The 27,474-nt window shown below is 42.6% G+C and overlaps 1 protein-coding gene across 3 annotated transcripts in view; it reads right to left on the reverse strand.

Moving 5' to 3' along the window:
- The window catches only part of FAT3 (FAT atypical cadherin 3), a 452,955-nt gene that overhangs the window by 91,967 nt on the left and 333,514 nt on the right, over positions 1 to 27,474 (reverse strand). For all 3 annotated transcript variants that reach the window (XM_065417527.1, XM_065417519.1, XM_065417510.1), the window contains 4 exons: positions 26,074 to 26,284; positions 12,179 to 16,252; positions 2,316 to 2,512; positions 1,065 to 1,218 (listed from right to left, as the gene is read on the reverse strand). In XM_065417527.1, coding sequence (XP_065273599.1) covers positions 1,065 to 1,218; positions 2,316 to 2,512; positions 12,179 to 16,252; positions 26,074 to 26,284 — 4,636 coding nt within the window. The remainder of the gene's footprint in view (positions 1 to 1,064; positions 1,219 to 2,315; positions 2,513 to 12,178; positions 16,253 to 26,073; positions 26,285 to 27,474) is intronic.

The following is a 27,474-nucleotide window of genomic DNA, read 5'->3' on the forward strand; positions in this document are numbered from 1 at the left end:
CTCCATGGCTCTCTAGATTTCTAAACACATAAATGCACTGTAAATCTACTGATGACAGCAGAGATAATCAAATGTAAAGGGCTGTAATGCTGATCTTTGCCAACAAACAACTCAGAGTCTCAGTAGATGCCTCTGCCTTCCAGTTTAGATCAGATCTCTCATTCTCAGATACACGTTATAGGCCAATGAAAGGACACAGGTCTGACCATAGGCAGTAAGAGCAACCACAAGGCAGCTTGTTCATATTCCACAAGTTTTAAATATTATCTGCTTCTTATAAAACAGATAAATAGTTTTCAACCATTAACATATCAGCAAAGCATCTGGTACTAGTCAGCAGGACTGATTTAGTCTTTTATATGCCAGATCCCATATTTAAATGCATTACACTTTATTCTGATAGGGGACAATAGCCCACCTTTAACATACTAAACACCTCCCACTGCTTCAACCTCTGTGATTTATGGTAACAAAACAGTACCACCAGATGCAGTGCCTCCTGTTAGTAAACCACGTATCAAAAACCATGTATCAAATCAGCAATACCCCCAAAACACTCCAACATGCTAACAAATACGATATCCATGGCCCTTCCTCCCCAAAAGCTTGGATGAAAAGATAGTCCTTGCCACATGTACTGAAGATCAACACATTCAGGCTATTTCAGACCCTGGGGGAAGAAATGATTTCCAAAGCTGAAGGCTCCTCGTAAACATTCGGCCAGCAGCTCCCTCTCTTTTATACCAAGTGGGCACCAGCTCAAGGCCTCTGATGCCCACGACTGGTTTGAAGGCCTTGCTGGGAAACGTGAGGGTTAAATCCCCCCCAATGGATGGAATATCCAAGGTGGCTATCAAAGGGGTTCCTTCCCTTCTACTGTCCTATAACTGTCACCTTCAAAGTGGACATAAGTGCCTGCAATAATATAAACTGACAGCAGAAGTTCAGATTTCCATGTGACACTTTAATGGAAAATGCATTAGCAGTAATTGGCGAGAACTCTGGCCCCAACTGGTGGCCAGGGTTAGCAATGTCATTCAGAGACAAAAGTTTTGTCACCTTACCGCTTTCTGGATCTAAAAAAAATTTATTGTTCCCAGGTCCAAACAGCGAATAGCGAATTTCACCACTGGATCCAATGTCTGCATCCTTGGCACTGATCTTAAGGATGACTTTGTTTGATGGAATGTCTTCAGGAAATAATGCTGCATATGCAAACTAGGGACAAAAGCAGAAAACACAGGAGATGCAAGAGCTGCAGTTTATATTATCTTTGCACAGACATAATTTTGCATGGTTACTCTCTATGGTGCATGCACTTACAAGTATCTTCAACATTTTTATACAAAAGAAACAACTTTTCTTAAGGAACTTTAACTCATTAGTATAAGTTCTTAAGCATTTTAAGTATCACAACAACAACACAAACAAAAAACATTAATAGGACTGCAAAGGTGTTAGGAATAAAAAGGCTGACACACCTTATACACTGTCTACCCTGACTTTTTCTTGAACGCTCCCCTCATTTCACTACTGTAGCAGTACAACTGCACCCTTGACGGTGAGTGTGGGAGCGCAAGGACAGGACACAGGGTAATTTTACCACTGTATCATCTGTGCTCAGATAGGTCTAGACATCACGGTGGTTAAAATGCCAGTGGCTACCTGTGCCCTGTCTATACTGATCCTCTCACCATTTTTACCACTAGAGGGGCTGCAACAACAATAATCTAACCTCACTATATAATAAGAAAACTACCAGTGTGGAGAAGGCCTAGCTCCTCTAGCTCCACTGCTATGTTCTCTAAAACACTATCCTTCCACCTGCTTTAGTGAAACCATCTACTCCCACCAGTGCCTCCCAGAACACGTCAGGCCACTGAACTAAGGCTAGGTCTACACTACAGCGGGGGTCCGACCTAAGATACGCAACTTCAGCTACGTGAATACCGTAGCTGAAGTTGCGTATTTTAGGTCGGCTTACCTGGCTGTGAGGACGGGGGAAAGTCGACCGCTGCCGCGCTGCCGCCGACTCCGCTGCCGCCTCTTGCCGTGGTGGATTTCCGGAGTCGACGGCAGAGCGATCAGGGATCGATTTTATCGCGTCTTCACTAGACGCGGTAAGTCGATCCCTGATAGACCGATTGCTACCCGCCGGATCGGCGGGTAGTGAAGACAAGCCCTAAGAGCGTACCATCAATGGAGCTAAGAAATGAAAATAAATGAAACTGGAAACCAATGATAAATAATAGTGAACTTTATAGGAAAACTTTATGTCCAGTAAAATATTACACAACTAAAATTTGCTGACTAACCTGATCACAGGCAGGACTATTATCATTAACATCAGTGACCGTCACTTCCACAGCAGCTTGTGTTACAAAGAGGCCATCGGTAGCAGTGATGTTCAGAAAATAAATGTCTTGTTCTTCCCGATCTAGTGGTCTCTTCACGTAAACCTTCCATTCATTCTGAACCAGTCCCAAGGCGAACTTCCCTTTGGGATTACCTCCTACAAAGAGGCAATGGAGGCCTATCAGAGCTTTGCACTCATTCAAACATAAACACAGATGCAGTTTAAAGGTGTCACAAGTAAGCAGCTACCATTTCTCCTCATACAATGAGAAGTGCTTTCAAACTGGCAAACTCTGGAAATCTGTAATAAGATTATGGTCCCAGGCATTTGTGGTCCCTTGTATGAAAGTAAAACACTAATATCCAAAGAAAACAAAATCCATTTAGCAGAGCTCAAGATGATCTCTTGTTTAGTTCTCCTTAAGGGCAATCAAATTCAAACTGTGAACAATCAATAGTCTTCTCAGGATGGTACAATTGTCTTTCCACTTAGTCTCAAGAGAGGATGTAATACACTGTAGCTCTTGTTACCAAGACAATTTCATTAGCTGTTGATTATGCAATCAAGGAATGGCAGTAGGTTCTATTAAGGAACCCTTTAATGAAAGCTTTATCATACAGCTGTGCCGTTCTTATACTCATTAGGATTCTAGTTTTTAAAAAAAAGTTTACATGACACAGAAAGACACATTAGTCCTAACGAGGGGTCATTTAAGGAACAGTTCAAAGATAAGCATTGCAATTAGATCAAATTTATCAGAGAGTGAAAGCTAGTGAAAGCCAGCTAGGAGTGAAGGAGATGAAGCAGAACAGCTTTTTATTATGCTGAAACACTGACACCGAACCTGGCAATATTACTTTTCCACATCATTAAATTGCATGGAGACAAAAGCAGCTTGTAGAGAGAAAGACTTGTCCCCATCATCCTCTGAGAGGGAAATAATGTCATTTCACACACTGAAGGATACAAGGAATTAAAAGTGATGTGAAAAGGGGCATGGTTCTTTGTCAATAACATTTCTAATGGTTATTTACACCTGCATTTCAAATGGTATAATCCCTAATCTCTTCTATAAGAAGATCACCTTCAATTACATTCCTTTGCTGTAGCCTGTTCTCCAACCTTTGTCTTTATGTTGTCAGATTAGACTGGAAATTCTTCGGGTCAGGTTAACACGACTTCCTCTCTCTGTGTACAGCTCCTAGAGCATGCCTGGTCTGTAAAACTAGATGTATACATTCACCACATTCAGGCAGAATGGCATCTGTTTATCATGAACTCAGATGCTGCACGAACTGAATGGGGAGATGGAAAAGCCACACATTGTTTCAATGAGCAAATTACAACTCAGGCTAACCCGCTATTTAAGCTTTTCCCACTAAGCGAAGTTTGCTACTGTTCTCTTAAAGGGAGACTGCAAAGATTTAAAAAAAAAAAGGGGGGGGCTTGTGCCCTACTTCTTTGTGATGTAAAAAGGCAGCCCAACTGGTGTTTTTTCATTAATTTTTTTTTCCTCCTTAGCAATATCAAGAATGTAAAGTCTGATGTTCCTTGGCTTTACTGGAGTGCTCACTCAGTGTCTTAGATGTGTGCTGTGAGATCTCTTGGCCCCTACTGGAAAAGGCAGGTTTTTAATCTTTACTCCCAACTATTTATGTTCAGTATGTGAGAAAATAGGTATTAACAAAAACATAGAAAAGAGAAAAAGTTATAAACCGTCGGAATAAAAAAAAATCACTCTTCCCCTGTGATCACACCACTTAATTAGGTGTGGCTACCTAGCATCTCAGATATCATAACTCTGCCAGTTCTCCATGAAGTCTCTCAGGAGCCTGGTCTACACTAGGAAATTAGGTTGGTATAACTACATCGCTCAGGGGTATGAAAAATCCACACCCCTGTGTGACACCCTTAAACTGACCTAACCCCCAGCGTAGACAGCACTAAGTCGATGGCAGAAATCTGTTGTTGACCTAGCTACTACCTCTTGGGGAGGTGAAATACCTACGCTTTCCCGTCGGCATAAGTAGTGTCTTCATTGAAATACTACACTGGCACAGCATTTTAAGTAGACAGGCCCAGGAAAAAGAGGGCAGATGAGACACATTTCTGAACTTAAAACCAAACAGAAAGGTTGAAGACATATGTTAAGCCTTGTGTCTATATCAAACACCAGAAAATGAGGGCAGTTTAGATGATTGATCAGCCACATATTTTATAGAACTTTTAGACTGAGTGTGTGCATTCGTATTAAAATATAAAGTTGGTATATCAAACACTTAACCATTTTCTGTTTATAGCAACCCAATGGTCACAGGCTCCAATCTTGAAAGGCCCTCAACTCCCAGTGACTTCTGTGAGAGCACAGGATGCTCAATGCCATGCCGAATCAGGCCCTTGCTGAAGCTGTGTTGTGACAAAAAATGGATCTCCCCAAAAGACGGTCCATTGTATTTCATTATGCAACATGGGCTGGATCCAAAGACCAGTCAAGTCACTGAGAGTCTGTCCACTGACTTGACTGAACTATGAAACACATCCTAATCAGGCTGTAGAGAAAGGTAGGCACATGCTGATTAACATTAAAATATCTCCATTTAAGTTCAGCATCAGGGTAAAGAAGCATAATTTTTCTCCACAGCTGGTTGTGAACCAGCCATAGCAAGAGTTCTGTTTAATATAACAAAGCCTTAAATAGAACAGGAGTACTTGTGGCACCTTAGAGACTAACAAATTTATTAGAGCATAAGCTTTCGTGGGCTACAACCCACTTCTTCGGATGCTCTATATGCATCCGAAGAAGTGGGCTGTAGCCCACGAAAGCTTATGCTCTAATAAATTTGTTAGTCTCTACGGTGCCACAAGTACTCCTGTTCTTTTTGCGGATACAGACTAACACGGCTGCTACTCTGAAAAAAGCCTTAAATATATGTCTTAAACTTCATGATGGCATTCAATACTTTTCTGCACTGTACATGAGAGTTCTTTGATTAAGCAAATGATTAACAAGCTTCAGTTAACCTGAAGCAGTATACCCACCTCATGTATATCCCATTGCTGAGTAAAGAGGAGAGGTAAAAGCTTCAATCAGTTGGCTGGTTGGTCCTGTTAATAGTAACACCAGCCTTGAACAACTCTATAGTAATTACCGCCATGTTGTTCATGAAATAGCTTTTATATCATATGCTGGGAATTATGGGAGTGTGTATAAAATGTTTGGGTCTTTAAGATCCCACATTTCTTTCCCTTATTCTATTAGAAGATTCATCTGAATGACCAAGAAACCTTAGTGATAAACAGAAAACATGTGAATCAAAGGATTGATTCATGTGTCTCTTCCTTTTTTGTTATCATTATCCTTCCTTTCTCCATTGCTCAGCACTGGTGCTACATTTTGCTGATGAAAGACTGAAGGCATATGATAAAGTGTTACAGAAATAATGAGATGTAAACAGTAAAATACTGTCAGGGAAATATTCTTAAAAGGAAAGGAAAAAAATAAGCTGTGGCTTAGGGAACCATTTTCTAGCACTCATATGTATGCCCTGCTGCAGATCTCATTCTGCAATGATTAATTAACTTTTCCACTAACATATTTAAGCAGATTCTGGGTCCTAAGGGCATTCTAATTAATTAGTTTTTCACTCTGAATAATGTAGAATTTCTAAACGGAAGCCTCCTGACTACGAGTATTAATGGATTCTTTAAAATCTGTTGGCAGTTTTCTTATGTTCTGCTTTGAATGTCACAACACTGAAGTGTTAGCTAAAAATAAAAGCAACTTTTTAGAATGACTTTGAGGCTAAGAGAATCTGCATTATCTTTCATCTTTTGTTACTTGAAGTTTGACTAATGGCCTGTTCCCCCATGCCCTAGTCAGCACATGGTACAAAACCAACTTGGGCTCAAGTTTAATGAAAGAAAAAACAGCCAGACACAATGAAATCCACAAACATGCTGATCCCAAATAAACAAATCTTGATACACATCATTACTAAAGCGCACATACATAAGTTATAACAACTAAAAGGGTAGCTGAAAACTAGATATTGACAACATGAGTTTTCACTGTGACTTTCCTATTCATAGTCCATACTAGAGTGGTTATTTATTTTGTTTCTTTTTTTGGATTTCATATTTATTTATTTAGACATGTCTAGTGCCTATCTGGAACTGTAGGTACTTTATGCATATTAAAACCAATAGTGTTTACACAAAATTTAAGACAGTGCACATGCTTATGGAACTGCCCAAATGATAAAGACAGCCCACCAAATTCTACCACCACTACATCTTAGCTTTTGAGGAGGGAGGGTTAGCTCAGTGGTTTAAGCATTGGCCTGCTTAAACCCAGGGTTGTGAGTTCAATCCTTGAGGGGGCTATTTAGGGATCTGGGACAAATATCTGTCTGGGGATTGGTTCTGCTTTGAGCAAGGGGTTGGACTAGGTGACCTCCTGAGGTCCCTTCCAACCCTGATATTCTACGACAATATTCTTATATCTGCTAATATAACTCCTCCCGCAAATACCAGGGCTCTCAGAAGTGGCTACCTGAATGACTCTAAGGGTATGTCTATGCTGCGAGAAAACACCCACGGCTGGCCCATGTCAGCTGGCTTGGGCAGTGGGGCTACAGAATTTCAGTATAGATGTTCAGGCTTGGGCTGGAGCCCTGGCTCTGGGACTCCGCAAGGAGGGAGGGTCCCAGAGCCTGGACTCCAGCCCAAGTATCTACACCAGTGGCTCTCAACTTTTCCAGACTTCAATACCCCTTTCAGGAGTCTGATTTGTCTTGAGTACCCCAAGTTTCACTTCACTTAAAAACTACTTGCTTACAAAATCAGATATAAAAATAAAAAGTGTCCCAGCACACTGTTACTGACAAATTGCTTCCCTTCTCATTTTTACCATATAATTATAAAATAAATCGATTGGAATATAAATATGGTACTTACATTTCAGTGTGATGCTTGAGCCTGTTTTTCCACTTGTGAGTCTTGTCTGAAGCCAGAGCCCCAGGTGGTGAGGCTGAAGCCTGAGCCCCACCGCCTAGAGCTGGAGCATGTAACTTAGCTTCACAGGACCCACTGTGGTGTTGGGCCTCAGGCAATTGCCCTGCTTGCCCCCCCAATACCACCCTGCACTAGTGACCCCCCTAAACCCATCCTGTGACACCCCCCCCCCCCGAGGATTGCAAACCCAGGTTGAGAAACACTCATCTAGATTAGTTGAATAGCCCCTGGAAGACCTCTGTGTACCCCCAAGGGTATGTGTATCTCTGGCGGAGAACCACTTATCTACAATACAGTTTTATAACCCCGCAGCCTAAGCCCCATGAGCTCAAGTCAATTGACACGGGCAGCCGCAGGTGTTTTACTGCAGTGTAGACGTACCCTAAAGGACAGATCCTCAGCTCTGGTTTACTGTCTCCACTGACTTCAGCAGAGCTCTGGCCATTTACACCAGCTGAGGATCTGCCCAGAGGTGCTTGAAATGCACACAAAGCAAGAATAAAAATGTGCCGCTCACCCCCAAATTACTCAAATACCGATCGAGCTTCCCATGCAAAATAAACACAGACAAAAAGAAAATAATACTCACCACAAACAACATAAACTCTCCCTTCCACAAATACTGAGAAAGAGATGACTAAGGGGTCCTTCTCTCTTAATCAGAAACATTGGCATGGGCTTCAATGATTTGCTGGATCAAAGTTATAACCTCTGCCACATTTTCTGGTTGCTTTCCCCCAATCTACCAGCATTACACCTCAGGCTTATCTGAGATGGGCATCAACCAGCTCACCCTTGCCCAGGGTCAGATGTCAGTCAGACACTGGGCTAGACATTCCACCTCACCAGGTAGGTCAGGAACACTGGGGAGGTCAGACTGAGTTCCACTGGCACACTTTGAAGCTGCTATAGCCCGTACCTCCTCACTAAGGGCCTGAGCCTCTCAGCTGCTGAGCATCCTCTGTTCCCACTTACTTCAACAGGAACTGTGGGTGGAGAGCAGCTTCAAGGACAGGGAAGCAATCTTAACAGCCCCAAACAGTGGTTACGCCAGTTACTTTAGGCCGTGTCTACACAGGGACACTCAAGAAAGTTAATGTAAATCAACTAGAGGTGTGAAGTCAATGCACATAGTGTGTGGATGCCTTCATTAAGGAGTAAAGTGGCCTTAATTTACAGTAACTTAATCTGCCTTGAATCAGCCCCCCCACCCTCTTCCCCCTCCACCTTGAAGGTGACTTCACACCTTTTACTCCAAGGAGAGACTGCTGAGCTGGAATTGATATGCAAACTAGACACAATCAACACAGGATTAAATAAAGACTGGGAATGGCTGAGCCATTACAAACATTGAATCTATCTGCCCTTGTAAGTATTTTCACACTTGCTTCTTATCAAACTGTCTGTACTGAGCCATCTTGATTATCACTTCAAAAGTTTTTTTTCTCTTACTTAATTGGCCTCTCAGAGTTGGTAAGACAACTCCCACCTGTTCATGCTCTCTGTATGTGTGTGTATATATCTCCTCAATATATGTTTCACTCTATATGCATCCGAAGAAGTGGGTTGTAGCCCACGAAAGCTTATGCTCTAATAAATTTGTTAGTCTCTAAGGTGCCACAAGTACTCCTGTTCTTTTTTCACACCTTTTAGTTGATTTGCCTTAACTTTCCTGAGAGTCCCTAGATATCTAAATATTTTTACAGAACCTGCAATATTTGCACTAGCAGGGGCATTCCCCTACCGTAATTACAGGGTCCTGTAGGTAATACTGCAAACACCAAGAAAACCGTATCTATTTGTCTAAAACAATACTGACAAGTCTTCAATAATCCACATGAAAGGGCCCATGGTTTATTGCATGCAACTGGCCAAAATTGCGCTCTCACAAGAAAAGCAACAGTGCCTCTTCCATCTCCAGCTATCACTGCCAGAAACTTTCTGATATTTAACAGCCAGCTTTTATATCGTGCCTTTCATTGGTAGGGATCCCAAATTGTTTTACAAGGACTGTCAATGAATGGACAAATAGGCATCACATCTTCCACCAGTGAAATGCAGATGGCTCTGGGTTCGAAAATGGCAGCTGTTTACCAGCACACAGCAAGCCTGAAGAACAGGTTTGAACTGAAGAACTGTATTTAAGTTAAACTAAAAGTGGGAGGGGCATGTTAGTCAAGCACAGTGTTGTTATCCATATTAGAAGTTGGCCAGAACACTGAGATTAATGACTGTATTCTTGGGGAAAGTACTATGGGATCTTTAGTCATCACAAGCGGTTAGAGCTTTGATTTTATGCCTCATCTAAAAGGCGATTTTCCCACACATTCTGTGTGTGTTGCATGTCCACAGGGAAAGGTATGAAAGGCTATTCTGAGTGCACCAAATGCCATTCTCGTCATTTACTTTCTTTTCCTTTTAATTCAGTGATCCATACTTGCTCCAGCGAACGGCTCAGGCGTGGCTGTATTTACAGAACAATATTCTGGGTCTCAAAATACCTTCAAAATGACACGGTCACTGAAAAAAATCCCCAGCTAATTTGATCCCATGAAATGTTCAAGTCCACTAGCTGAACTCATTTTGAACTCAAAGTATGAATTGAATGTTTCATTAGTGAAAATGCAACTGTTTTTTAACATTTGTTTTTTAGCCAATAGAATTAAATGTTTCTGGATGATTTTCATTCTACAATTTCCCATATCTAAGAGGATGTCTTAAAAAACTGAAGATAGCAAAGCCTCTTTGGTATTATGTTCTAGCAGTTGCAATGGTATCACATGTGCCTTTTAAACCTCTTGTTTTTTCAGTAGTAGCATTTTTAGAATTTACAATGACAACATAAAATCAGGAAGGGATAGTTTTGAAACTTTTAGGTCTTACGGGAGGAGACTGCTGTTAAACTGGTATTTTTCTCAAATTAATGAAAGTGGATTAATATATAATGTATCTGTATTGTGCATTAGAACAGGAGATTTAAGACTTCAAGACAATTTACATAAATGGGAAAAATGCTAGTTAATAATTATCTCAGTGCACTAAACTACTCCCAATTTGAACATCACTGCTTTGCTTTTCTACAGCACTTTCCATTTGAGGATCTCAAAGCTCCATACAGACAATAATTATATAGGTGTCACAAAGCATCTAGGACACCGGCATTATTATTCCAGTTTTACAAACAGGGACAATGAAGCACAGAGAGGAAGTGCCTTACCCAAGGTCACACAGGAAGTGGGTGGCCGAGTCAGGAATAGAACTCCTGCCTTCCAGTTTTGTTCTTTACTCACAAAACTAGCCTTCACCTCCTGTCCTTATACACTATTATATGATACCCTATTAATATACACCTCTACCCCGATATAACGCGACCCGATATAACGCGAATTTGGATATAACGCGGTAAAACAGCGCTCTCGGGGGGCGGGGTTGCGCAATCCGGCGGATCAAAGCAAGTTCGATATAACGCGGTTTCACCTATAACGCGGTAAGTTTTTTTGGCTCCTGAGGACAGCGTTATATTGGGGTAGAGGTGTACCAGTTTAGCCTTTACAGGTGTGGAAGAATTTACTTTCAAACTGAATAAAGACTATTTTCAAATGGTCAAAATGAATTATTAAATCACTTGAAACCTGTGGTATTTTGAATGTATATGATGACAAACCATTGTACCTAGGACTTCATGATTGTTACCATACCACATGCCACAGCCATTCTGCATTTGATAGCAAAAGCAGGGACAGAATTCAGATCCTCCCGCTCCAAATACACAAACCCATGCACCACTTGAGCTAAATGAGACTTCTTATTTTTACCCATTACTTGTTAGCAATATTGAGTCTATGACAAAACCGGAAGCAGTGCTAATTCTATCCAGTGCAGACCGTGGTGCACACCAACAATAACCAGGTTATTACAATATATTAACAGCTCTGCAGGATGGGAGGCAGGAGGAATCAACACTTTACTCCCACAAATGTACTGGAGAATGCAGACAACAGACATAGGCATAGACAAAATAACCACACCACATTTCCCCCTCCACCTCCCTTCCCCCGCCCATACACATACACACATCTAATTTTGCTCTGGAAAAAGAATGACAATAAATATAGCATGATAGGAACAAACAATACTACCATGCTTGGAAAAAATATTAGTAATGAAATAACGTTGACACCATGCTGCATGTCTGCAAACCAGAACAGCAGTACGGAGGGTTATTGCTTCCCTGGTTTGTGATACGATGCTTCTGGTAAGTGGGGAAAGTGTGGTATTCCTCCCTCCCTAATTTACAGTGCACGTCAATTTTTCCACAGATAGTGATTTTTTTAAATTGAATTTTTAAATGAAAGTTTAAATGAAAATTCCCCTCTCTGGAAGGGGAAGGGCTTAATTAAAAAAAAGTGCGTAGAAATGTAAGCGTTTTCCTCCTGAGAATAAATGCTGTTCATTTTCCCTGGTTGATACATTAAGTTCTGATCTTTCCCATGCTGACACATCAATCATGACGGGTTACACTTCCTTACATTGCAGCGCAGCATGAAGTCTTGGGCTGTGAAACTGGGGAGAGGGGGAGGGAGAATGACACACACACAAATCTCTTTCTCTCTATCTCTAAGCTTCACTAGTTGCTACAAAATTCTGGTCAAATTAAGAACAATAAATCCAAGAGAAATAGAACTGACTTGCTTGCAAGCTGAGGATGTACCTGCAATCCTGCTAAATCTTTCATGCTAATCTGTACTAAATCTCAGTTCTTCAATAACGGCAGGTTTCAGGAAGAAAAGGGGTTTGCAACTTTCTTACCTGTGATATGGTAGCTAACCTGCCGGTTGACTTCAGACGTATCTTCGTCCCATGTGCTGAGAACTGCCACAACTTCACCTGGAGGGTCACTCTCTTTTACGGATCCTCTGTACACCTCGTGTTCAAAGATTGGTGCATTGTCGTTTATGTCTGTCACAGTGACAGAGACCAAGGTGGTGGATGAGAGGGAAAAAGCTTCTCCCAGATCTGAAGCTACCACTGCAAAAGTAAAAGTGGGATTCTTTTCATGATCTAGGTCCTTCAATGTGCTGATCCACCCACTGTTGCCATCGATTGTGAAGGCTTCCATGATCTTGTCCAGCTCCGATTCCGCTGAAAGAGTATACGTGACTTGCCCATTTGCACCCCAGTCCGCATCAATTGCTTTAACCTGGATAAGATTAATCCCTATTGGCATCCCTTCCATTATTACAGCTTCATAGTTGGCAGCTTCAAACACAGGCTTGTTGTCATTTACATCCAACACTTTAACCTCCACATCCACAGTTAATACAATGTCCACTTTGTCTAGCTGTATGGTGGCTGCAACTTTAAAGTGAAAAGCAGGATTTGTCTCATGGTCAAGTCTCTTATCTAGCTTTATGATTCCAGTGTCTTGGTCTATGATGAAAATCCCTTCCTTGTTGTTTTCAGCTAATTCACCATTAACAGTGCTATATACAGCACCCAGGCTTGGCAAAACATGCAAAACGTCAAGGGTGCTTCCTATGACAGTGTCTTCTGGTATTGTAAAAGAATATTGGGGTTGGGAAAAGGAAGGTAAAACAGCTTCTGGAGGTAAAACATGGATATAGACAGGAATAAGGGAATGCTTCATGGGAATGCCACCATCAACTGCTTTGACGAAGAATGACAGAACGGTGTTTTTCAGCTGGTTAAAGTTACCTTTGGTGACCATCCATCCATTGTCAGGATCAATTTCAAGCAGATCTGCCACTGAAACAGAGGCTTCACTATACAATGAATAGGTGATTCTTGAATTGGCTCCATCATCTGGATCTAATGCTTGCACTTGGGTGACCAAATGACCTTTTCCAACATCTGCTTTGACACTTGCTCTGTATTCTATTGTCATAAACTGGGGAGTATTGTCATTCTCATCCACTACGATCACTCTCACGGTGCAGAAAGTCATTCTCCCACCTCCATCCAGGGCCCTCAAAAATATACTGATATCCCCTTCCAAAGGGTTCTCTCGGTCCAATTTCTCAGTTGTTAGGATCTGTCCATTGTTATCAATTAAGAATCGGTCCTTGGCAAAATCATTTATTATGGAGTAGTTTATTTGGCCATATATACCAGAATCTCCATCTGTCGCTTTTACATGGACTACCTTAGTTCCAGGGGCAGCATTTTCTCTAACCTCTGCCACATAAATACTCTGTGAAAACACGGGGCTATAGAGGTTAGCACCCAGGATCCGGATATGCACCTGAGCTGTGCTGGTGAACAATCCATCCGAGACAGAGACATTTAAGCTATACATTGGCTCCATCCTCTGTTTCCGATGGTTAGACAGAGTTATAATGCCACTCTTGCTGTCCATTATAAAGCTGGTCCGATCATTTCCAGACAAGATACTGTACTCCAGTCTGTCAAAATCAGAGCTGTCAGCATCAGAAGCTTGGACACAAGTCACAAAATGACCCCTAGGGGCCAGTTCACTCACGTAAGATTCATATATTAACTGGTTAAAAACCGGAGGGTTGTCATTCATATCTGTCACATAAATACTAACAAGAACTTCACTGCTCAGTGGTGGGAATCCATTATCAGCTGCTCTGACTTTTAAGCTGCACTGCTGTAATAGTTCATGATCCAACATACGGGCTGTCAGGATTAGGCCACTTGTGCTATCGATGTGAAAATAATCAGTGCTGTTAAAGGAGTCCTGGACAATCTGATACTGTATAATTTTGTTATTTTCAGAGTCTGCGTCGGTAGCAACAACCTGCAACACAGGAGTCCCAATCAGAGATGCTTCGGATAAGGTGGCATTATAGGCCGAGTGATCAAAAACCGGAGGATTATCATTTACATCATTAATAATTAAGTCCACAGTGACTTCAGCCCGAGCACCAGTGAGGGCATCACTGGCTCGTACTGTCAGCTTAAAAACAGAATTTACTTCATAGTCCAATGGGCTGATGACACTCAGAACGCCGGTGTCAAAGTCAATGTTAAACTGGTTGTAGGGATCTCCATCAACAATGATATAAATGATACCCTGGCCCTCTGGGCTGGTTGCATTTATGCTAAGAATTGGGGTGTGCATTTCTATGTCTTCATTTACAGAAGCTGTATAGAAGGGCTTGTCAAACACAGGCATTGCTTTATTAACTATAGTAATAGGAAGTTCTACTGAAGCAGACAACGAAGGATTACCACCATCTTTTGCAAGGATGATAACTAAATACTCTATATTAGATAAGTCAGAGTTGAAGGCTTCTCTTAAAGTGACACTACCAGTTTGTCTGTCAATTTCAAAATGCCCATAGTCTTCTTTCAACAGATATGAGACTTCACCATTTGCACCCTTATCTTTATCAATGGCTGTCACTCGATATATTAGGGTACCGGGCTCAGCATCAACTTGTACAGCAGCATAGTAAGGCAGCCCTACAAACACCGGAGCATTGTCATTGATGTCCTCAATGTTAACTCTGACAACCACCCTGGCCACACGCAGATGATCTAGTTCACGACTTGCTTCAACGACCAGCTCATACAGCTCTTGTTTTTCTCTGTCAAAGGGGATGCCCGTTGTTTCAATGACTCCCGAGGTAGATTTGATCATGAACTTGTTCCCCGGGTTTAATATACCATACTTCAAGGGCTCATTGAGACGGTTTCCAACAGCATTCACCACAGCTACATTTGTGATATTAGTGCTGTTCTCCGAGATAGATGTGGAATAAAAACTTTGTGTAAAATGGAGCCCACTATCCATGGCTTCTTTTACCATTATGGTCACCATAGCAGTGCTGTAAAATTTCCCATCAGACACTCTTACTATAAGCATATAATGATCTTTGGAAAGAGTATTATTTTTTATGGTGAGTACCCCAGTACTTGAATCAATCAAAAAATGGTCCACATTGCCTTCAATCAGACTGTATGTTAGTTCAGGTGGAACCTCTGAATCCGGGTCTGTAGCCTTGACTTTAAGAACCTCTACACCAACGTAAGTGGGCAGAAGCAAGACTGTCTCAAACACAGCCTGACTGAAGACTGGAGGATTGTCATTGATGTCAGTTACTTCAATAGTAACTTCAACTGGACTCTCCGCTGTGAGCTGTGGATTTCCGCTATCTCTAACATGCACGTGGAAATGGAAGTGGGCTATGGTTTCATGGTCTAAATTTGCAATTGTTCTGATCGCGCCAGTGCTGGAATCTACAGTGAAGTACTTCTTAGCAGTGGATTCAACAATCTGATAGACCAGCAAAGCATTCTGATTACTGTCGGCATCCGTAGCTCGTATCACCAGTGGGTTGTTGGCTGCGCTCCGGACTATACTGTTTACAGGAGCAGCTTCACTTATGCTGCCCGAGTATTGGGAGAGGAGAAAAACTGGCAGGTTATCATTTTCATCAACAATCTGAATGCTGACAGTGGCATTTGATGCCATGCCTGCCATGTTAGTTGCTTGAACAATGAGCTGGTAAGAGGAAGTGCGTTCATAATCAAGTGGCTTTTGACTGGTGATGACTCCAGAATATGGGTTTATAGTAAAGGCTCCATCCACATTCCCATCCTTGACCTCATAAACTAATGTAGACTGACTGATTGCAGAGATCAAAATGACTGAAGTTCCAATATCAACATTTTCATTAACTTCTGCTTGGTATTCCTTGTGTGTGAACTTTGGATGGGAATTATCTGACATGGTCACAGAAATGCGTACAATTGCCGTTGCAGACAGTGGTGGTGAACCTTGATCAGTTACTTTGACAGACAAAACAAACTGTCCCATTGTTGTCAAGTCCGGTTCCTTCAATACTGTGATGATGCCTAAAACTGGTTCGATCTTGAATGTGTTCCCAGTGTTTCCTAAAACATAAATGTTGAAAGCTATATTAGAAGTGAAATATTGAACATTGAGAAAATTATATGTTATAAAACGAATCTGACTATGATACCGTCACATTAACGCACGAGTGGCCATCAGTAATACTAGTAATTGCATAGAATTAAAAAAAAACAGGTACCTAAATCTGGGCTCCTAAATCCATATTTAGCCACCTAGATAAGTGGTCTGATTTTCATAAGTGCTGAACATCCAGCAACTTCAACTGACTTCTGAAAATCAGACCACATATTCAGGTGTGTAAATATGGCCCTAAGAGCCCCTTTTTGAAAATCTTGGTTTATACATTTGTTTCATATTGATTAAAACAAAGTCTTTTTCTCTATCTTTAAATATTTAAAATTATCTTAATGGTTACTGCAGGTGCTCAATACCTCTGAAACCCACTCTGAAACTTCTATTTAGGTGCCTACACAGGAATTTAAGAGCCTAATTTTAAGATCCCAGGTTTGAAAATTTGGGCAATGTATATTATGCAAAAGTAAAATGTGGGAAAATGCACCCCCCAACACACATTATGGAATTAGACTATCAAATAGTTGCATACCTGAGACACAAAAAGGGGATCAAAGGCTAACAAGCCAATTGCTTGATAAAGGAATAACAATTCATGCCCTGAAATAAAGAGGCTATTAAGCAACTATAGAGCGGACTACTGTAGCTCAAGGCTACAAAGAACTGACTACAAAGTGTTAGAATAGAATTTAGAAAAATTACAAGGAACAATACCATATAAAATAGATAAAAGTATCTTGTGTCAGAGAGGTTTACTATTTGATTTCTGAGGAAAGAGAAATCTAGATTAATAAGATTTTGTAGAAAATGTTTTCAGATCAGTGTTAGCATGTGCAGACAGAGAGGTCACTGACTGCATAAAGGAGAAAATAATGTGTTTGGATCACAGTTTTTTTTCTGTTTTTCTTTTAAACTAACATGATATACTCTCTGACTGTTCTTCAGGAGACAGATGCAAAACTTCAGAGTCTGTCCAAGTTTTTAATTGTTAAGAACATAAGAATGGCCAGACTGGGTCAGACCAAAGGTCCATCCAGCCCAGTATCCTGTCTGCCGACAGTGGCCAATGCCAGGTGCCCCAGAGGGAGTGAACCTAACAGGTAATGATCAAGTTCTCTCTCTCCTGCCATCCATCTCCACCCTCTGACAAACAGAGGCTAGGGACACCATTCCTTACCCATTCTGGCTAATAGCCATTAATGGACTGTTACTACATGTCGCCTCTATTAGGCAACATTTTTGTGTGTGGCATCTTAAGTAATTGCTTAAAATGTGGTTCACTGAGTGTGTGTATATATATACACACACAAGCTTTTAGCTCCTTTTTCTCATTTTGATTCCAAAGCCAAACGGCCAATATTGACCTGTACTAATTTTGAATCTTTATTGTCAAACCATTCTTGATATAATGGTAGATTATCATGGAGACTATTCCTGGGATCTTTTTGCTAGAGTCAAGGGTCCGTGACCCCTGTAAGAACTTTTCTCATACACCACTGAGTGGTAACCGTTAGTAAACAGTGATCTTTTAGTGGTAACTGCTACAGCTGTTGCGCAGAGGGCAGCATGTGTGAAAATTCCAGCTGAAGAACAAACTATGTGGTGACCCAAAAAGTAAATAAATACAGATTCTCTGAACGCTGTAACTGACTGCTAAGACTACTCGTATTTGCTGCAGGTTCTGAGGCACAGAGGCTAGTCCAAACAGCAGAAATCAGTATGATAGTGGCTCCTACATATCAGCTATACACACACCCGTAAGAGCTACAGAGGCCAAGGGTTACGCTAGCTAAACCAAACTTTGTGCTGTTCACTGAGAGGCCCGGGGTGCAGATTCCCACACGGATGAGCACATTGCTGGCACTGACAAACATTGCATATGGCAGAGCAGTTTTATTTCGGTACTGCTAGCTAATAGGAATTAGTTACAGTCACAGACTGATGCATGTAAGGATGGGGAGGAGGGTGTTTTTCTCCTTTAGAAATTTCTTATTAAATTATGAGACTACTGCTTTCATCATTCAAAGTACTTCCTGTGAATGAAGAAGCTGTGTATGATCTGAGCCCAGCTGTTAAAATCAGCATCCTCACTGCACCCAATTTATAGATTATAGAAACTATAGCAACTGAAGCCTCAATTTTGATACATCTAGGATTGGAACATCTGTGCATACTGAAACCATAGGAGTTCAGTTTTATAGTAAATGAAGGATCGAAGCCTGGAATAGCAGACAGAGTTCACGACGAAACAGAAACAACAGGCAGTTATAGAAGACAAACCTATATGCGAACACTTTGGAGGATAGTACTAAAATTCAAAGGGATCTAGATAAATTGGAGAAGTGGGCTACAGACAAGATGAAATTCAACAAGGACAAATGCAAGGTGCTACACTTAGAGAAGAAAAACCAAATGCACAAATACAGAATGGGGAATAACTGGCTTGGCAACAGCACAGCTGAGAAGGATCTGGGAGTTGTAGTGGCTCACAACCTCAACATGAGTCAACAACATGATGCTGTTGCAAAAAGGGCAAATGCAAGTTTGAGTTGCATTAACGGAGGCACAGCATGCAAGTCACAGGAGATGATAGTATCGCTCTACTCGGCACTGGTTAGGCCTCAGATAGAGTTCTGTGTCCAGTTTTGGTCACTGCTGTATAGAAAGGATGTAGAGAAACTGGAAAGGATCCAGAGGCGAGAGATGAAGATGATCAAAGGGACGGAATGCAAGCCTTATGAGCAAAGGCTGAAGGAACTGGGTATGTTTAGTTTGGAAAAGAGGCAGGCGTGAAAGTAAGGTGGTACGGGCCGGTATGGTGTACCGGTAAAAAGTGGCCGCTGGTACCGGCCCATACAACTGACTTTAAAGTGCTGCCACCACCGATGATGGGGGGGGGGAGGGGCAAAAGGGGCAGTGACGTTAAAGCGCTGCCGCGGCAAAGGACCCTGCTTAAAGCTTAACATTGTTGCCCCTTTTGCCCCCTCCCCCGGGCCACTGACGGGGGGGGGGCGCAAAAGGAGCAGCTTCCCTGGGGATGGCGATTTAAAAGCCCCAGGCCCTTTAAATCACCGTTGGAGTCCGGGGCAGCACGGGCCAGGCAGCGCAGATGGGCTGGCTGGGGGACGCTGACCCCCCAGCCCTGGCCCTTCCGCCCGAGGCCCCTGTACTGGTAAGAATTCAATTTTACTTTCACCCCTGAAAAGAGAAGACTAAGGGGGAACATGATAGTGGTCTTTAAATACGTGAAAGGCTGTGTGACGGGATGTACATGCCCCACACTAGAGAAGGAGAAGTTAACCCCACATGGTGGGTGGAGGAAGCCACATCCCCTTGCCACTGCTGGGCATGCTCCAACTGGAGCCTCAGCATAAAAGGCCAGCTCAGTCGGGGCTGAGGAGAGAGAATGCTCATTGCAGGCTCACTCTTGGGAGCTGCTGGAGCCCCCGATCGTGAAGGCCAAGTGTGCCGAGACCCAGGCCAATACCGGGCTGCCCACGGAAGCCCAAGTCATTGGGAGCTTCGCAAGCTGATGACCCCAGAGAGACTTGTGGACAGCAACACTGGAAAACAGGGTAGGAAGTAACCCAGGGGAACTAGAGATTGGTTCGGTTGTGGAACCGGGACAAAGGCAGCGTGTTTCGGACAGATCCTCACTAATCTAGTGATGAATGCATTCGCTGCTATCAGGGCTATGGGCTGGGACCTGGTGGAGCAGGGATGGCCTGGATCCCTCTACCCCGGCTGCCAGCCACCCCAGATGGCGGCCCACTTCCCAACTGGCTGCTCGGTCTCACAGCCTTGACTAAGAGGGTAGCCATACTGACTCGGGCCAGTAGGCCGCACGGCCCTACAAGTGAGGGCCGCCATATTGACTCTGGACACTAGGCCCTGAGGCTCAGGGTGGTCATTGGGACTCAGTTGTGGGGCTATCATGCCTTTCCCCATGCCCCAAAGAGTGAAGGGGTGTATTGGCTCCACAATAGGTTGCCACAAAAAAAGATAAAGAAAAACTGTTCTCTCTTGCCACAGAGGGCAGACCAAGAGGCAAAGGGTTCAAACTACAGCATAGCAGATTTAGATTAAATCTCATGAAAAACTTCCTAACTGTAAGAACAGTAGGACAATGGAACAGATGGCCTAGAAAAGTTATGGAATCTCCTTCACTGGAAGTTTTCAAAAGGAGGCTGGATAGCCATCTGTCTTGGATGGTTTAGATCCAACAAATCCTGCATCTTGACAGGGGGTTAGACTAGATGACTCTTGCGGTCCCTCCTAACCCTATGGCTCTATGATTCTGTAATATAATATGTAGAAAGGAGGAAAACATACAGCCTAAAAATGGCCATCTAATAACCTAAACATCATTTCTAATCATCATCTTATGTTCTGTCTCCATTATGTACTATATTACAAATGCATTATAGCCATAGTCTTACAGCACTACATTATTTATCATGTGTATTGTGGTGGCACCTAGAGGCAAACCAGGTTGAGGTCCGATTGTGCTAGGTGCGGTACAAGGATACAGTAAATAACAGTCTCTTCTCCAAAGAGCTCACAGTCTCACAGATGAGAGATACAAGGTGGACAGGACGAACCAGTGGGCTGTGGGACAGACGGGCAAATAAAAATAGTAGGACATGTGCAATTCTTGACTGGTTTGCTGTCTACCTCTTTAAAAAAAGCAATAAACCAATCCCACGCCCTCACTCCCACCCAACACACACACATACATTATAATAGGGGATATAAAACTATATCCCAATGAGTGAATCATGGAGGAGTAGCACAGAGGGGAGTAGATGGCTCAGGTTATGGAACAAGGAGTCTTGTATCACTAGGTTGTCAGTTGGAATCTGCTTCAGGTAGATGCTCAGGTCTGGCGACCTTTGGCGGGAGGGATAGCTCAGTGGTTTGAGCATTGGCCTGCTAAACCCAGGGTTGTGAGTTCAATCCTTGAGGGGGGCCATTTAGGGATCTGGGGCAAAAATCTGTCTGGGGATTGGTCCTGCTTTGAGCAGGGGGTTGGACTAGATGACCTGCTGAGGTCCTTTCCAACCCTGATATTCTATGATCTTCTGGCCTCTGCCCCAGTGCTAGTGGAACAGAGGCCCCTGGGTTCTGTTGCTACCCCCGCTACTTACACTGCGCAAGTCTCTTCTCCTCTGTTTCCTCACCCATCCTTAGTTCGGTTTGACTATTTAGACTGTTCTAAAACACCATTTATTTGGCTCTCATATGGGAAGCCATAGCAGACTGGCCAAAGATGGCACAGAGACAGAGAGCTGGGTGCCCTCTCTCCCTGGGGTGATCCCTTAGGAAAGGGTTGAGGCACATTGGTGTGGCAGTGTGGGTAAACTTGAAATGCAGCTGCCCAGGCTGTGCTCATTCTGTGATGACCAGGACTTAATTCTTCCAAGGTTATTAATCTATTACCTTTCCCAAGGGCCACAATAAATAAAACTTTTTGCATCTATTTCTTTCAAAGAAAAGGCCACCCGTAGAATGGTGATGTACTCTGTGCAGAACTGTATTTCCCCAACATACTACATCTGAACATAATGCTGTGCCGCATGTATTTGTATGGCTGATGGGAGCACTGCCTAATTAATCTTGCATAGAGTCACATGTTGTGGCAAGGAAGATGAAGTCAAATCAGACAAAAACAACCACAGCTGTCTGTCCATAGAGCTTGAGACCAGCTCCTCCCCCAGACAGTAAGTTGTCTGATACTCTGCTGGAGCTGCTCACACTTTTGACACTGGCTGACCATACTGGAAGATGTTCACAGGAAGGACAGGGGGAGGCAGAACCGGTAGAGAGGCAGTATGAAGCAATGGATAGAGTACAGGATTGGGACTCAGGAAACCTGGCTTCTATTCCCACTTTGCCACTTACCTTGGGCTAGCCACTTCACCTCTGAGTGCTTCCGCTTCCACCCTTTATCTGTCTTGTCTATTTAGATTGTTAGCTCCTAGAGTTGAAGGCCAGAAGGGACCACCAGATCATCCTGTCTGACTTCCTGTATATGACAGGAACACCAACACCACCCAGCACCTCCACACTAAACCCAACAATCAAAATTAAACCAAAGTATTACAGCCCATGGGAGACCAGACTATTATGTGCCACAAACAGAGAATAGGAAGGAATAAGATGACCAAGACCCTTGAAATAGCAGGGAAATGATTAAGTGAGATACCCAGATAATCCTGGCAAGAGACTTGTACCCACATGCTGCAGAGGAAGGTGAAAAATCCCCCAAAGTCACTGCCCATCTGACCTGAGAGAAAATTCCTTCCCAACCCCACATATGGTGATCACTGAGCATGTGAGCAAGAACCAGCCAGCCAAGCAACTGAGAGAGAGAGAGAGATAGAGAGAGAGTGCTCAGTGCCACCTCAGAGCCATGGCCTTCCCTATCCAGTGTCCCATCTCCAGCCTTGGCTGTCCTTGATGCGCCAGAGGAAAGAGATTAAAAAAACCCAACCCAGAATACATGGGAATCCCTTTCTGACCCCTGCAGGTGGCTGGCAGGAACTCTGAAGCATGAGTTTTAGGAACATAAGACAAACAGGAAGTGAGCCCCAGGGCTGCTGAGCCCTGCCCCGCACCATCACACACAACCCAATCACACAGTGCAGGCCCGACTGTTTCTGTGCATCTGAACCCTTCCTAGTGCAATGTTCCTGATCTAAGTTGGCGCCTCCAGAGGATACCATGATATAAATAATAAACCTGCATTCTGACCACATGCATAAATAATATACAAGATTACTTAGATTGTCCAGCTTGGCTGCTTTTCAGGTCTGTATTTAACTGTTTTCTGTTTTGAATGACTTATGACATTATCTTCTTATTTGCTTAAGGAAGTGAAATTCCAATTCCTGTCATTCTTACAAAACCTCCAGAGTAGACGGGTGAACACGAATGGGGGTTCCTTAGGGTTTGTCACCATGAGAAAGTTGCATGGTTTAAGTTAAGGTGTATAGTGTATAAAGCTGTGCAGGTACTCTTATTTCGGGTTGAGAGCGGCTTATTTCAGTTTAGTTCAACCTGTTCCTAATTGATGAGGGGTAAGCAGTGGACATGTTATTTCTTGACTTTTGATACGGTCTCCGACAGTATTCTTGCCAGCAAGTTAAAAAAGTATGGGCTGGATGAATGGACTATAAAGTGGATAGAAAGCTGGCTAGATCGTCGGGCTCAACGGGTAGTGATCAATGGCTCCATGTCTAGTTGGCAGCTGGTATCAAGCGGAGTGCCCCAAGGGTCGGTCCTGGGACTGGTTTTGTTCAATATCTTCATTAATGATCTGGAGGATGGCGTGGACTGCACCCTCAGCAAGTTTGGAGATGACACTAAACTGGGAGGAGTGGTAGATACGCTGGAGGGTAGGGAAAGGATACAGAGGGACCTAGACAAAGAGGATTGGGCCAAAAGAAATCTGATGAGGTTCAACAAGGACAAGTGCAGAGTCCTGCACTTAGGAAGGAAGAATCCCATGCGCTGCTACAGACTAGGGATCGAGTGGGTAGGCAGCAGTTCTGCAGAAAAGGACCAAGGGTTACAGTGGACGAGAAGCTGGATATGAGTCGACAGTGTGCCCTTGTTGCCAAGAAGGCTAAAGGCATTTTGGGCTTTATAAGTAGGGGCATTGCCAGCAGATCGAGGGACGTGATCATTCCCCTCTATTTGACATTGGTGAGGCCTCATCTGGAGTACTGTGTCCAGTTTTGGGCCCCACACTAAAAGAAGGATATGGAAAAATTGGAAAGAGTCCAGCGGAGGGCAAGAAAAATGATTAGGGGGCTGGAGCACATGACTTATGAGGAGAAGCTGAGGGAACTGGGATTGTTTAATCTGCAGAAGAGAAGAATGAGGGGGGATTTGATAGCTGCTTTCAACTACCTGAAAGGGGATTCCAAAGAGGTAGCAGATGACAGAACAAGGAGCAATGGTCTCAAGTTGCAGTAGGGGAGGTTTAGGTTGGATATTAGGAAAAACTTTTTCACTAGGAGGGTGGTGAAGCACTGGAATGGGTTACCTAAGGAGGTGGTGGAATCTCCTTTCTTAGAGATTTTTAAGGTCAGGCTTGACAAAGCCCTGGCTGGGATGATTTAGTTGGGAATTGGTCCTGCTTTGAGCAGGGGGTTGGACTAGATGAGCTCCTGAGGTCCCTTCCAACCCTGATAGTCTATGATTCTATGACTTAAACAACACAAGACAGAGCCAAGAAAATACCGCTGCTCAGGGCTGGGTATGTAGCCTTAGTTTTTCTGGAAAGGCTAAAGCTACTCAAATATCACAAACAATAAATATTCTGTGGCCATTGGAAAACTCCTGATATCTCAATGAAAAATGAAGAGGATTGTTTAGATATTTTGGAAACTGGCTCAGATGTTGAACTTTCTGAACCACATTTTCATAAGTATGCTTAGTGTTTGTCTATTAATATGTTTATGATACTAAGAATAATGGGCGAGATCCTCAGCTGGTGTAAATTGGCATGGCTCCATTGAAGTGAATGGGTCTCTAGGAGAGCATAAGTGTCGCCTGCATAGATCAGTCTGCAAGATTAAGGTCTAATAAGTGAAGTCTGTGTCTTGATTAATTATTGGGACCATCATGGAGTATGGAATTCCTCTTTGTGATCTACAGTTGAGAAGTGTGATATAGGTGCCAAGTATTATTATTATTAAAATGGAAAATTCACATTATTTCAAAGTGCAGAGTGCAGCAGCAACACAAATGCAATTTAAGAGATAGGATTTTCCATTTTCTCACTTTTTGCAAGTATCTCTACTGAATGCATACTAATTTCTGGCTTTGGAAATGGTTTCTAAACTCAAATCTATAAAAGCAATAAAATGTTCACCTCTTACATGTATATGCATACACACAGAGTTGCATTAGGGAAATTAAACCATGAAAAATACGGGATAGACAGCCTTGGTGATTCACATCCACTAATTTTCCACAGCAGCAGCACAGCATGGACAAAGGCAATGCAACTTTCCAAAAAGTCTTGCTATTAGCTCTACTCTGGAGTAACCAACTCTAGGGCCACAAAGAAACTCAGGCATAAGCTATACTTAACATTTTTGCCAGTATAGCTATGCCGGCAAACCTTCCCAGTGTAGAGACAGCTTATACGAGCAATAAAGTGCTACTGCTGGTATAGCTTATACCAGTTCGGTGAGAGAGAGAAGCTGTACCAGCCAAAACACTTTTATACCTGTATAAGATGCCTGCATACTAGGGCCTTTGCATGCATAGAAATCTTGGCTGGGGGGAGGAAGGATAGCATAACCTATGCCAGCAAAAGTGGCCTCAGTCTCCCTGCTTTTCTGATTAAAATGTCAACAAAGATGCCAGTTAGCACCAGCTGTCATTGTGTTAGTTTATGATGAAGCCATCCTGTCCACTGCACTAGAATGAAGCCAGTAAAACAAAAAATAGATATCAGATGGAATGACTTTCAGTCACTGACTTGTGGGTAATTTGAACCAATGACCTAGAGGTAAAAGCCTCAGTAGCCATCTAATTAAAATGAAGTCAACTCTCTCTGATCAATAGCTTAAATGTTGAAAACAGCAGACAAGAGTTTGTACTTTTTGTACACTTTTATCAGGGGATAGCTAGGATCAAGAATCCGTAAAGATTTCTTAGTGTTACCCTATCTCTGAATTAAAGCCAGCATAATCACTCTTTTTGGTTTATAGAATGCATCATGTTGCAGCCTTTTCTGTCCCTGTGCTCTAACCTGCTTCTATAGTGTAGATAAGCTCTGCGTTTTCTCCTTTGTCTTTATCCAAAGCAGTGACCTGCAAAACAGCAGATCCAATAGCTGCTGATTCATACACCGAGGCTTCGTACAAAGGACTGGTGAAGTAGGGACTGTGATCATTGGAATCTTCCACATTTATGATGACTCTGGCCAGGTTTCTTCTATAGGGAAACTCCTGATCTCGAACCTATAGAAAAAATGCAGGAGAAACATCTTGAAATAACTTTATTAGCAGTAATAATAACTATCTGAGCCCTGGCAATGTGCTCACTGCTGTACAATACACAAAATACAGACTTTTTTCCACCCTGAAGGCCTTAAAATCTAAAAGACAGACAAACCGAAGATATGGCACAAAGTGAGAAATCAAGAGGAGAAAAAGACTTGGAGGGTATTTTTAAATTTAATTTATTGTAAATTTATTCCTGGTGCCCCTGCACTGAAGATGTAGATTTTTAAACTGATACAAAATAATGTCGTAATGTCTCATTTGATGTTCAGTTTTGAGTTTGTGCCAAAGGTTCTCTAATGCTGACAATATAAACTGCTATGTGCCATGCCCCTCACTGACACCATAGTGTGGGAACAAAGCAGCAGTATGTACAGCGCATATCTACGTAGCTTTGTTCCTTCTTTCCAAAAAAAAATGTATGTGATTGCACACACAATGACCAGTTATGTGGCTATCTAATCATTTGCATGTAAAAACCCAATTTGTGCAGACAGGTACGTGTCGATTTTTGTATCAGCAAATATGGACATACATTTTTGAAGATCACGGTACCCATGGTAAAAAGAATAGTGCTGATCCTAGGGTGTGCAGAGCACTCTTCACTTAGACTGCCATCAATGGGGATGGATCAAACCTCGCAAGAGGCACTCAAAACCTTGCAGACCTGAAGCTATTATTTACTCCTGTAGCTTCTTTCACGCCCACATCCAAAATCTCAGCACTGGTTACAGTGAAGATCCTACCGGCAAGTGTAAGACAACCTTGAATATTTTGGTTCTTCTTAAATAAAGCAAGCAAACTTCACATAATATGGAGGCTAAGCAGACTGTCCCAGCAATGATCTTCATGCCCCGGTGTCTCTATAGTCATGTCTGCACTTCTTCTTAGCTCCCGTCACATCTCACTCACCAGAGGCCTGCCTTCTCCCTGGGCTCTGCTTGCCTGAAGTTGAGTAGCAGTATGCAGGATGGTGCCTAAGTGGTTTCCGCCTAAAGCTAGCCTTGCATCTAACAGGCCACACGGTGGTGCTTCAAAGGGCTTATTCTGCAGGGCTCTTAGATGGTTAAAGAAAATTAGTAGGTTACAGTGTTTAAACTAATTTAGTTCTTTGTTTTGTTTTAAAATTAACCACCACTTCATAATAT

The sequence above is a fragment of the Emys orbicularis genome, chromosome 1 (assembly GCF_028017835.1).
Source record: "Emys orbicularis isolate rEmyOrb1 chromosome 1, rEmyOrb1.hap1, whole genome shotgun sequence".
In the NCBI taxonomy this organism is placed as follows: Eukaryota; Metazoa; Chordata; order Testudines; family Emydidae; genus Emys; species Emys orbicularis.